Source organism: Aulonocara stuartgranti (assembly GCF_965226115.1).
Source record: "Aulonocara stuartgranti genome assembly, chromosome: 11".
Taxonomy (NCBI): Eukaryota; Metazoa; Chordata; class Actinopteri; order Cichliformes; family Cichlidae; genus Aulonocara; species Aulonocara stuartgranti.
This window is the reverse complement of record NC_138947.1, coordinates 12,755,022-12,767,664: the sequence shown is the minus strand read 5'-3', so window position 1 is coordinate 12,767,664 and position 12,643 is coordinate 12,755,022. Positions and strand designations below refer to the sequence as shown.

Here is a 12,643-nt window from a genome sequence, read left to right as displayed (position 1 = left end):
CCTCTACCTATATGACAGAAACCTGTTGCATAACATCACAGCCTTTAAGCTTGGCTGCACTCTGACATCAGGAGCAGCATTATCCCTCCATCAGCCGGTCCAGACGTACAGGTACACACTGCTGCCCTGTCCCATTGTCATTCAAATGTTGGGTTGGTGATTGAAGTGCTTATCTCTCCTAATCGGAGTGTGTAAAGGTATTACTGCAGAGGGAGAGCCTTGCCACACCAACTTTGATATGGAAAATCACATCTGTGAGCTCCCAAACAACATTATCTACAGAGAACTGAGTATACCAGGTAAAACCTTTTTTCTGCAACCCCTCCATCTGTTGTCTTGGATTAGCTCCATGCTTATTTTGTTTTTTTTAGATCCTCAAAGACTTAGAGAGCAGGGAGGGTGAGGGAGATTAACAGGGGGAAGCAAATAAAGAGGCGAACACACGTCTTGTTAAAAGTAACATTTGTAAGCTTATTATTTTGTTATCATGATCATTGTTATAACCTCTGTTATGGTTCGTTCAGTTTACAGTTTATTTTCAAGTTCATTTAAAGTCATTCCAGTCGAAGGTAAACATGATTGTAATTGTTGTTTCCAACACTAGTAAATGCTTTTATTGTTTTGCCAGACAACAATCAGTCACATTTTCTCATTCATACGCACACATGGAAAGATCAGAAACAAAGAGTCTGTCGCTCGCTCACTCACTCGCTCTCTCTCAATAATTTGCACACACGAACGCACCCATGAACACACATACATGTTTTCTCGCCCGCGTGTCTGAGTTCTTAAGTGCAACTTCTTGAAGAGTGATTTAACCTTTCAAACTCTTCAATTCTCCCATTGGACACCCGAACCCAAACCTTTCCTCCTTCACCCTCCCACCATGAGCTATATGTACACCTGGGGCTGGATCACACATGGTCTTTTAATTGTTTGTTTATTTCCACAGGCACAATCTCTTGTCAGGGTGACATTTCATTAGACTTACTTGCATTCTTTTCAGTTTTTCTTACTAGACATGTTGATCATTTTAACCCATTTAGGTCTCCAAAAAGGCCAAAATAGGTAAAAATTACACCTTTAAAAAGGTTCAAAATATATCTCTGCCTCAGTGAAACATATGCTATCTATATACAATTAATAGCAAACAGACATAGTTTATTTTAAAAGGTTATCACTTTAGTACTTCCCTTTTATAAATCTGGGATTTCTTTAAGATAAAAGCACATGGCCAAAATGAAAACGAGAACAGCTAAAACAGATAACAAATACCAACTTTCTGTCCACACTATAAAATCCTCAACTCAAAAATACTTGATCTTACAATTCCCATGATGCAACTCTGTAACTCCTCTCAGAAGTCATGTCTTGTACAAGCCTATATTTTTCAAATGTCATGGCCCTTACTGATTAAACAAGACATCTATTTAAAATTTCAAGGCTAAAGTTCAGCTTAGTTTACTTATCCGTTTAACTTTTCTAAAGGTTAAAGTTATCATAATTAGGCATGTGGACTGCCAGGAAGCTGTAGCCAGTAGTTGTCTGTTAAGCCACTGAACTGTACCTCTTTCCTGTGCTTGCAGTGTTGGCAAAAGGCTAAAATAATGGCTTCAAAACTGGACTTCACAAACCAATATGTGATGTCACTGTTGCTGTGCCCATCTTTTATTTACAGTCTATACCCCAGAGCCAGAGATTACATTTAAAAACGTTCTCACGAGTTCACTAATGCTCCTAATTATCTCCTAACTCATGTATATAGTCACCGGAGCGTCTTTTAAAGGAAATAAAGCGACGCGCCAGTGTTGTTGTTAAAAACATAGTATGCAGCATGACTTTACCTTAAAGTTGAACGAGTTGAAGAGAATCACAGAGTGCAGCCCAGGTTTACATAAAGCTTAACCCAACCCAATTTTCAAACTTTTAAAACCCGTCTTCCCATCTCAACATAAGCAGTTATGTACCACAGCAAACTCAAGAAAACTGAAAATTAAAAAAAGAAAGGAAAGGAAAACAACCGCAAAGAAAACTGAGCTTCAAGTTTGTAAAAATGCTTACATCACATTTCACCTTGTCAGATTTCAATACATTAGAATTCCATTCTGTTCTGTTGTGACATTTACACGAGTACTTGAACGCCTCACGTACCGGTGGGTGAGCCGCGTGGCGTCAGTCCTTATCGACTAACGGCCAGCTCACAGTCCATCGTCATCATCCTCTTTATTATCATTATAATCAACATCACCTTCATCATTGTTATCAGCTACTATGGTAAGCCATGCCCTAGTAGAGTCCATCTGTTGGCAGGGTAGGGTAACCATGGTGAATAAGGTGCTAGTTGCTATGGAAACGCTATTCTGAAGCAACCAACTGGTACATTTGTTTGAGTTTTGGACTGCTGTACCTCCCCACCAAAGCACTTGGTTTGTATGTATAACTTGCTGCTTTAGTCGTGTTTTGATTTTTTTTTTCTTTTTTGCGTTTTCATACTTATAAGATGTACAGTATGTGGATGTATGTATTTTTTTAGGCTGCTAGTACCTTTTAAAATAGTCTCTCTCTCACTCTCAAACACAGACAAACAGCACACTCGAGATGGTTTTGTTTTTCCCCCACTCGGGCACGCATAAAACACACTCAAACAGAAACGCAAAAATGTGGCAACTGACATATGGGCGTACAGAGAACAGGGTTGGTAGAGCAGGCCGCTAAACCAACATGGCTTGGACAGGACCTATTTATTGATGCTCGTGTGAGTGACTGCTCCTCCTCTCTCGTCCCCTCCTCCGGGTTCCCCTTCCTCTCCTCTGAACAGCTTGCAGTCGCTTGTGAGGAGCGTAGTATTGCTGAGTGTATCCATGGCTGCTCGATGGCCATCGTGTGCTTCATTAACCTCGGAGCTGGCAGAGGACGAACTGAGTACTTCAAGGAAAAGACAGAAAAGTAGCACAGCAACTTCTAACGTCCACAAACCCTTGCACTGTCTGTCAATGCCACATATTCAGGTTCCTTTCCCCCTCTTCTATCTTTTCCTCAAAATGGTGAGTCGACATTTAAATGCTTTGTATTTTCCCATGACCCCTTTCTGTCCTTTTGCCTTCTGAGCGCTGATGGTGAACACAGAATGACACAGCATAGTGGAAATGGCAACTGAAACACTGGTGGTCTGGAGTCCCAGGGTCTATCTGTGTATGAACTACCGGCTACTTTGACTACATGGGGCCAACATAGTTCATCAGCTGGCTCCATTTTTTTTTTTCCTCTGTGTGCTGGGAAAAGCTCCCAGTATCAAGATAAACAACAACAAGAACAACAAAAAGGCAATTTCAGTTCAGTACCGCTGAAATCTATATGAATCAGTTCATTTCAGTTCTATTTGTTGCAAGAAACTATGGCAACTAGACTTAAGGATTCTTACAGCCAATCAGATCCAAGGGAAAGTCTTCAAATAGGTTTCAGTTTGGTGGTTGGATTTCATCTTTTTATTAGGATTTGAGCTCCACCTCACCTGTGGAATAAATGCTTTGTGTGGTGTGCAGGATTCAACAAGCTCAACATTTGGCCTGCTCATGCACACACACACACACATTCACACACACGCACACAGAAACAGAAAAACACACACTCACAAACAGTCTACCCCCACCTGCACCTGTGGGCACAGGCTGACTTTAATGCCAGATATGGTTCAGTCTGTGTCACCAAGTGTCTGAAGGTGCCTGTACTCTGCCAAAACCACACTCCCTCAAACACACAGCTGTACACACACAGACACACACATGCACGCACGCACACAAAGACACACGCACTCCCCCCCCACACACACACACATTGTGATTCTTCCAAACTCTAATTTCAAAGTCTTGCTCCTCTTGCTTTCTGCTCTATTTGCCTCTCCTCTCCTATCCTCTCCTCCGATATTGTACACCTTCCCAAGGCTAGTTGGCATGGTGACGCTAATGGGATGGCCGTTGCTAGGAGATGCAGAGAGCGGCCAAAAAGAGCATCGTCACGGTGAGAAGAAGGCGATCCCTGGATGGGCTGCTTCCACTGACGCTCTTCTCCAGCTTGGGAATAACAGGATTAAATTCAGCTTGAAAAATAAAAGAGAATGAGAAACTATTAGAACGCAAAAACAACAGGAGAGAGACAGAGAGATCTTAATTATAATCATGTCAGATGAGAATTTTTCTGTACTTTTAATCCAAGGTTTTATTATTTGGTCATTCAGACGCCGTCTTTAACATCGGCAGCGCTCCTTATATTAGCTGCAAAATTTCTATGTCTGATCTTAGACCATGTTAAGGACAGTTTTTTCCAACTTTCCGATGTATCACCACTATAACCACATGCCACTTTATTAGGTACAAATGTTCAGCAATTTGTTCATGCAAATATCTAATCTAATAATAATATCTAATCAACCAATCACATGACAACAATTCAAATGCATTTAGGAACATTAGACATGGTCAAGTAGTATTAGGTAGTTTCTTTGTACATTTTGGGCTCCTTAACATCAAATGAGCATCATTTAAACACCACAGCGATCCTAAACATTGCTGCTGGCCTGACAATCCCTTTATGACCACACTGTACATATCTTCTGATGGCTGCTTCCAACAGGATAATATGCCACGTCATAGAGATCAAATCATCTCAAACTGGTTTAATGAACATGAAAAGGAGTTTATTGTACTCAAAGGACCCCAAAATCATAACCTGAAATCCATCTCAATACAGTAGAGCCCCTTTGAGATGTGGTGGAACAGGAGATTCGCATCATGAATAAATGTCAGTGCCTTGTTAAATAGATGCTCTCTAGGCAAAAGAGGTTCAACCCAGTAATACCAAGTGGCTGGAGTACACAATAATACACTAAAATAACAGATAATATAAAATATTAGCAAGAGCCTCTACTAATTGAGACTTCAGCTAAACTTCGGGGTACAAAATTTAGGCACTTTTTCCCCCTCAGGTGACGTGGCTGGGATGTGTTATTCTGTATAGCAAAGTATCACAGGGTGCAGTACCCAAACACACTGAGCCTTTCAGGATTTCTGTTGGTGTGTTTTTAGTTTTAAACAAGCATTGTTATTTCAGCTAACTGCTATCTCTTGTTACCTGGCCTCTGTACCAGGACTACAGCTGGCTTCAAATGGAGCACTTTGTTTTACAGTACACTCCACTGACACAAAACAGTCACAAGTCCTAAAGAAATATCTTGATTTTTGAAACAAGAATACCATGCTTACGCAATCCACAAAGCATAAGTCTGCATTATGTTGTTGTTCAAAGTCTGGCTCTTTGTCTCAGACGACATGTTGCCCATCCCTGTCTTAGATCATCTGACCAGATGCTCCAGGTGGTTTCAAGTCCAAGTTACAAACAAAGAGGTTTTGTACTTTTTCAGCTGGCACCTCTAAGCATCGGAACAGACTACCCGTTCATATCAGATCTGTCCTACATTTTTCCCCTCTAAATCCTCGCTTAAGACCTACCTGTCTGACAGAATTGAGACCCGTATGTAATTGGGTAGGCAATGTAATAAAGCGATTACTCTTTAGATTATCTATTGCCCAGTTGTCTTTTTTCCCTGTGTTTTGGTGGCATACTTCTGCAACACTTTTTTGCTGCTTTGAAGCGTTCTCTATAAATAAAACTCGGCTCATCCTTCAGTGGAACATTTAAAAGCGTTTATCTGGCTTCCTAAATGTGCTATAATCTGGTTTCACAGCACAACTTTTTCTCAAATGTGACAAAAAAAAATGATGACAGCCCAAGAGAACAAAAGGCAGCTTTCAGTCTTACTCCCACTGAAATATGGTCAGTCTGCACTAAAAACAACACAAAGACTGCAGCTGTTACCAGACAGCATTCATTGTTCTAATAAGGTGACACATTGCCCATCATACCTGAGACATAAATCTACTGTATGCACTGTAATAGCCCCAATACCCCTGCACTTACACCTGGAAACAGGCTAAAAATAGGTTTCTTGAGGGCAACACACCAAACTTTGATGTCTAGTCAAAGTGAGAAACACATGACCGAGCAGACAGTTTGCTACAAGCCTGCACCTATGAGACACACGCAGGGGCAGACACTCCCTCTGTAGTCATTTGATTAATAAGACTGGAGACCAGACAGGAGCACAATTTTCTGTCTGTACAGAAGGTCCCTGATGCTGATTAGCAACTATTGTGTTTACGGTCTGATGGCATTGAAATAAAGCAGGGCTGCTCTCAGTGTTTCCACTCGTCGCTGTATCTATCTCCAGAATATTTCCAGCTGCTCCGTGGGTCAGACAGGAGAGTAATGACTCTCTGACACCTGGTTTTAGAGATGGGCTTCTCTGGTATGCTTTGCCAGCCAGTCTAATGAGGTCCATGCAGCAGCGGAGCTCAGGTTAAATGCTTTGACCGTGGTGTAACTGAGTATGCAGCTGAGGGGTCAGGACACTGTGCGGCTTCAAACTGTTGTTTTGGTGCTGACTGACAGAGGAATGTGGTTTTGTAGACACCAACAGCAGACGGCAGAGCATCTCGTACAACTGGTTCCAAAGTGAGGCTCTGCTAATCGCCCCATTACACAGAGACACACAGACACTCATAGTCTGCCACTGCTGTTAATAACCGTATAATTATTGGCGTGCAAGTTGTTTGTGCAAAGGTCATGTGAGGTGCATTGTGACCTTCTGACACGCTGGGCTGAGCTAAACATACAAACGTCTGCATGTACATATTACAGTGCACAAAAAGCAAGTAGCATCTACCTAATAATTAAGCTCAGACAGCTGTAAGTGTCTATAAATCTGGAAGTCACGAAATGCAGTGTTGTGCAAAAGTCTTGAGCCACCCATCATATTTCCTGGGAAACTTGCCAAGACATTTTTGAAACATGTGTAAACCGAAATGGAAATATAGTATATTAGGCAAAAACAACGTTTTTACAGTTCTAATGAGCTTGAAAATCACCACCTTTATACTTCTACACAGCCTGAATTCTCTGAGACAAGCTTTCCTGTCATTTCTTCAGGAATAGTTTTCCAGGCTTCTTAAAGGACATTCAAAACTCTTCCTTGGATGTTGGCTGCCTTTTCTTCTGTTCTCTGTCAAGATGATCCCACACTGCTTCAATAATGTTGAGGGCTGGGCTCTGGTGAGGCCAATCCATGATTGATGGTGTTCCACTGTGTGTTTTTCTATTTAGGTGTGTGTTTGCAGCACAGGCAGTGTGTTTGGGATCATTCTCGTGCCAATCAGATGCTTTGCAGATGGTATTTAATTTAAATCAAATCAGAATCAGAAATTTCTCATTTGGATTCATCACTCCATCAGACCTGTTGCTCCCATTTTTGTGTAATTTGGCCTTTTCTCCCTGTTTCCCTTCCATAAGCTTCTTTAAGAGTGGCTTCATTACAGCCACTCTTCCACTGAGGCCATTTCTGATGAAGCTTCAGTACAGTAGATGGAACAGCTGAATATCTAGATGCATCTTTCCTGTGTCAGGTCTTTGCATGATTTCCGGATGCTGGTGTAGATACTATTTTAGAGCTGTCACTTGTTTGTCCACCACTTGTCCAGTTTCCTCAGTTTTTTTTACAGAAAGCACTACACACCCGAAAGAGATATTTTATTCTGTCAAACTATATTATCTTTGACATTTTTCATAGACTCAGATAAAGAAATGAAAGGAAATCGTGTGTTTTTGCTACAGGCTGCTAATAATAAAGAGTCTAAAGATGTGCCAACACACAATACTGGTTCATCCCTTGAGTTAAATAAATAAATTGAGTGATTAATAGCTCAGTGATAAAGGACTTAACAAAAAAATCATCTGACATTTCCCTCAGACAGAAAGACTGTACTGAAAATTAGTGAAAAATCAGCCAATGCCCAAAGAAAAACTTTGAAAGACTTTCAGGAAGCCTGGAGAACCATTGCTCACGGCCGCTTTTTAAAAACTGCAAGAAAGTCTCCTTGGAAGCCAAATATAGAGTTGATCGTCAGCTTCAGGAGACGTGAAGAGGAACCTGCTCCGCTTTGCATAAGTGGAAACATTGTAGAGAGAGTGCCCAGCTTTAAAATCCTCGGCACACTCATCTCACACGGACTCTAAACACAACCTCTCGCGTGAAGAAGACACAGAAGCCATTTGACTTCTTAGAAACACTGCAAAGAGCAAACCTGCTCAAACAGCTGCTTGTGTCCTTCTACCACAGCTCGGTGGAGTATACTTAGCCTGGCATCTTGGTGTGGTATGCCAGCTGCACCGAGGCTGACAAGAAAGCTGTTCAGAGAGTCATTAAATCAACATAGAGGACAACCAGCTACCTTCACTCGAGCAGGTCTACAGACAATCAAGGTCCAAACGGCAATCTATCCATCTGTAGCACTCAGAGACAGGCTTCAAATTTCATTGTACTCCCATATAATCAAAAATAAAGGCATTCTATTCTAAAATATAAGAAAATAAGAGTAGCTTTTGCACAGTGCTGTAGCTTAGACTGGATTACGTCTGTCTAATCTGTATTTGTGAAGGAGTGTGTGAGCTAAATCCTCTTTTATACACATTTTATACTACATTATGTTACTGTGGGAGTATAAATCTGACCTTATTCTGTATTTTATGAATGCTGAGTAATTTAAAAAGAACTTTTACAGCATTATGCAATTCAGTAGAAACGTCCTGGCATAAATAATTTAAGAGTGACTTTGTTGACACTGTGAGATGTGTTGAGTCTTCTCAGAGCTTATAATTTGTGGTGCTCTTGCATCAGAAAGCCCTCATTAAAGGGGCACTGCAGTGATTTAGTACTGCATTTTTACATAGTACTGAGGCTTCAGAGACACAGGTTAGAAAAAAAACAAACACACAAAAACTGTGACCGAGACTGTTACAAGAGCGCCTTTCATCAGATCCCGCCTGACTGGTTCATACACACGTCTTTCATCATAGTCTTTATTTAACAAACATCTCGCAGAGCCTCCGAAGACAATAGTCAACTGTCTGCAAAAGCCGCGCAGCTCTCGCCGCGACTAGTAAACAGAGTTTGACATGCTAAATCAGAGGCAGGTTACTTAAAAATAAAGAGGGAACGTTAGCTAAACAAACACTGGCTGTCCAAACAAACGCCACAAACAAACAGCTGTTAGATTGCTGAAGAAATTCAAAAGAAACTGACAGCAGACCGCATGCATGTATGCAAATAATTACGCTTTCCAGGAGTTTAACTGCAAGTAAACAGAATCATTAGCAGTGACATTTGGAAGGGATAAATGGTAAGCTCGAGTTATTCATGTTATTGGGCAAATAATAAATAAAACACATTTTAAATATTTACTTATTTGTTACACTTTGCTCCAGAATGCACTCGACCATCTCGCTTCTGTTTTTCTCGTGTAATCTTAGCTTTGTAAACCAAATATTTAAGGCGTGTTTAAAGGTTGCAATTGTGTTATTCAGCTCTCCCATACACCACAAAAATGCACAAATAGGTTTGCACGTTACAGCAAACGTGTAAGCTTGCCAGATAGAGATCGTTTAAACTGGTTGAGTGCAAACTGTCTCACAACTCTTTCTACAAATTGACCTAAAAAACAGTGACAGGTACTTTCACACCTAAGTCCAGCTAAAACAGTTGTTTTTCACTTTTGGGGCAGTTCGATTGGAGAGGTGTGATCATTCACGTACAGATAGACCCCCCGCTTTTTTTTTTCTTTTCTTTTTTTTAGAAAAAAGGTCCTCACAACAATCCGAAATAAGTTTATTTGTGATGAGCACGGGCTCTTGACCTCGATGCAACTACCGGGTGACCTGGAGTTTGAGCTCCTGTAGCCAGGTGTGCTGTAATGTAGCAGGGCTCACAAACTGCCGTCCTAAACACCTGACTTTCCTCTCACCTCTGCTTTGCCAGCTATATCTTAACACCCAGTGGGCTGAACTTTCACACATCCCTTGCAGTGGCACATCATAATTACCTGCTACCTTTTTTCCTCAAAAAGAAACCACAGCATAGGGAGAATTTACAAAATTTACAAACTGCAGGTATGAAAACGTTGATCTGTAACTGTGCTGTCTTCTGATGCCAAGTACCTTAAACACACTGTGCTCATAGGAATAGTAATTGCTACAACAAGCCCCATTAACAAGAACACGCTACAGATTTTTCTACTAATGGCCAGAGCTGATCATCGGATGCAGTAATCTGAGCCAACAGGGTGGGAAAATGAGCGTCCTCCCACTGAAAGCCTTCAGTAATCGCACGGTTGCACGGGGAGCAGCTAGCGCCATTCCATCTGCGTTGTAAATGAGATCTAAATGAAATCTAATGCTAGTGGCCGTATTCAGCAGGGAACCACATTGATTGAAAGGGGAAGGTGCCCAGGAAATAAACTGCGAGGAGAGAAGGGGGAGAAAGACACGGGTGGGTTCCAATACGCAACATTTGAGTTATTTCAACATTTCTACACACAATAATCAGGCAGATTTGAACTGCGCAGTCTGTGTGAAACTTCAGTAACAGTAATTAAAACTACGATGTGAGGACATCTAACCGGCAGCCAGGAGGACTGAGAGCGAAGGAGGAGAACAGGAAACTGTACCACTTCTTTGTCTTCAGCTCGTTTCGCAGCTCCCTGCTGATCTTCTCACTTCCTCTCACACCACTTGGGTTATCGTATTAATTTAATTGGCAACACAGCACTACAGGTGAAAAAGACCCATAGGGGCTGGGGTAATTTCTTTTCAGCTATTGTGTTAGCCGCTCACTATCAACAGTACAGCTAGAGTGCCATGTCCTCGAGCTGTCTCTATCAGTTTAACACATTAAATGTAGATATTCTTCTGTTGAAATGATCTTTAATGTCCTTTTCCTTCGCATAAAAAATCTGTACATGTGTAGCGAACAGATTTTATTTTGCAATAATCATGTTTTGCATTTACTGTATTAGAAAAGAAAGCAAGGAAGGACCAAGTACTGAGGAAATGTGATAAGAATATATCGTACATATTGTAATATATTGTTGCTAAGTAGCGAATGGGAATTTTTAGCTCTAAAAATTGTTTTGGCATAAAAATATTTCAAACTTTTTTTAATATCACTGTGATAGTGTTAATGAATACCATAAAACCTAAGATAAATATCGCTTCGGGGCGGGAAAAGTATTAAACGAGGGAAAAACTCAATTTCACACATCAAAAGGTGAATAAACTGAGTTTAGGTGGCTTTCTCCTCGACTGCATTGCTACTTGTGCTCTCGGAGGAAAAACGGAAGATGGGAATTAAAAGGCAGAGGCATGAGGAGGGCATAGAGAAAGGAGATGGAGTGAGAGTGAAATAAGATGAAAGAATGATGAGAGGAAAAAGAAGCGAGGGAGCGGTATCTCACAGAAACTCGCATGACCTGCAGCTATTTGCCGCAGCCAGTCATGAGTTTTCTTACGACAATTATTAGAACAAACTGACTTACACGCGTGCGCGCATGCGAGCGCGCGCACACACAAACACTCAGGCACACGGGGAGATTAACAACAACGCAACGCCATATTTTACAAGATACCTTGGAGGAGAGCGTGTGATAGCTAGACAGGATTATGATTGATACCAGCATGCCTGGTTGTGTAACGGCTGCTGGATAGGTAGGCCAAGCTACCTGCATGTTGTTACTGTGTTGCTATGCTGTTGCCACAACACTAAAAATCAACAATATGAACAGGTGATCCCAAAGTCTGTCATTTTTTGATTTACTTCTTCGCTTCTCTCTTAAATCACTGCCAACAGATTTCACATTATACGCACGATCAATTTAATCATATAACTCCAAATCGGAGCAACACAACGACAAACAGGAAGCAGTTCCAAACGGGCAGGGGCTATCTGAATACGGGATATCTAAAGAGGCCCCGCTTTTCTGAATGAATTTTATACTTTTTGTTGTAAATTTTCAAGAAACTCTGTGTTCTCTGCTCATCTGGGTGAAAACGGCATGAAATGTGTGAAATGAATATTCATGTCGTTGTTTAGCAGGATCAGCAGCTTGCCAAGCCAGCTGGCGCTGTGAAGTTAACTGCGCTGAATATCATTTCACTTGGTTAGCCACTTTTGATGCTGCACAGTCGCACTGCCATCTATATCAATATCATTGGTCAGCCAGCTGACGCGTTCAAAGAATAATGCTGATGATCTTCTACCATATGCGTTTTTTAAAAAAATTGCAAGCAAATCCAATACAAGCGTGTCGTATCCATGTTTGCAATAATCCACTGCTGAAAATACAGCGAGCAGCATTAATAGGAAGTTGTTATTCCATATTTTCAGTCACTTAATATTTCAGACTAATAACTAATACATTGTTGCTTGTTTATGAATTTATGAACTCTGCTTTAACTTCAATGAGACGTTGAAGGCAAATAATCTGATTTCCTTGATTTGGTACTAAAGTGATCAAAATCAGAGTCTGTCGCTGTTTTTGTGAATCGAGCTGCAACAGACAGATGTGTCTTACACTTCCTGAACTTCCTGTGTGTATTACTCACCAAGCTCATCAATTTTTAGGCCTGGTCTAAGCGTGTAGACTCCATCTGTAGGCCCTGGCTCATCGTCCACATCAGAAGCTGTGTGTGAGAGAGAGAGAGA

The 12,643-nt window shown here is 41.1% G+C and overlaps 1 protein-coding gene across 1 annotated transcript in view; it reads right to left on the bottom strand.

Moving 5' to 3' along the window:
- Positions 1 to 447: 447 nt before the first annotated feature.
- efna3b (ephrin-A3b) overlaps positions 448 to 12,643 on the bottom strand; it is a 73,995-nt gene continuing 61,799 nt past the window's right edge. The window contains exons 6-7 of the mRNA XM_082551943.1: positions 12,544 to 12,621; positions 448 to 4,096 (exon numbers count right to left, since the gene is read on the bottom strand). Of these exons, the coding sequence (XP_082408069.1) occupies positions 3,978 to 4,096; positions 12,544 to 12,621 (197 nt within the window). The 3' untranslated portion in view covers positions 448 to 3,977. The remainder of the gene's footprint in view (positions 4,097 to 12,543; positions 12,622 to 12,643) is intronic.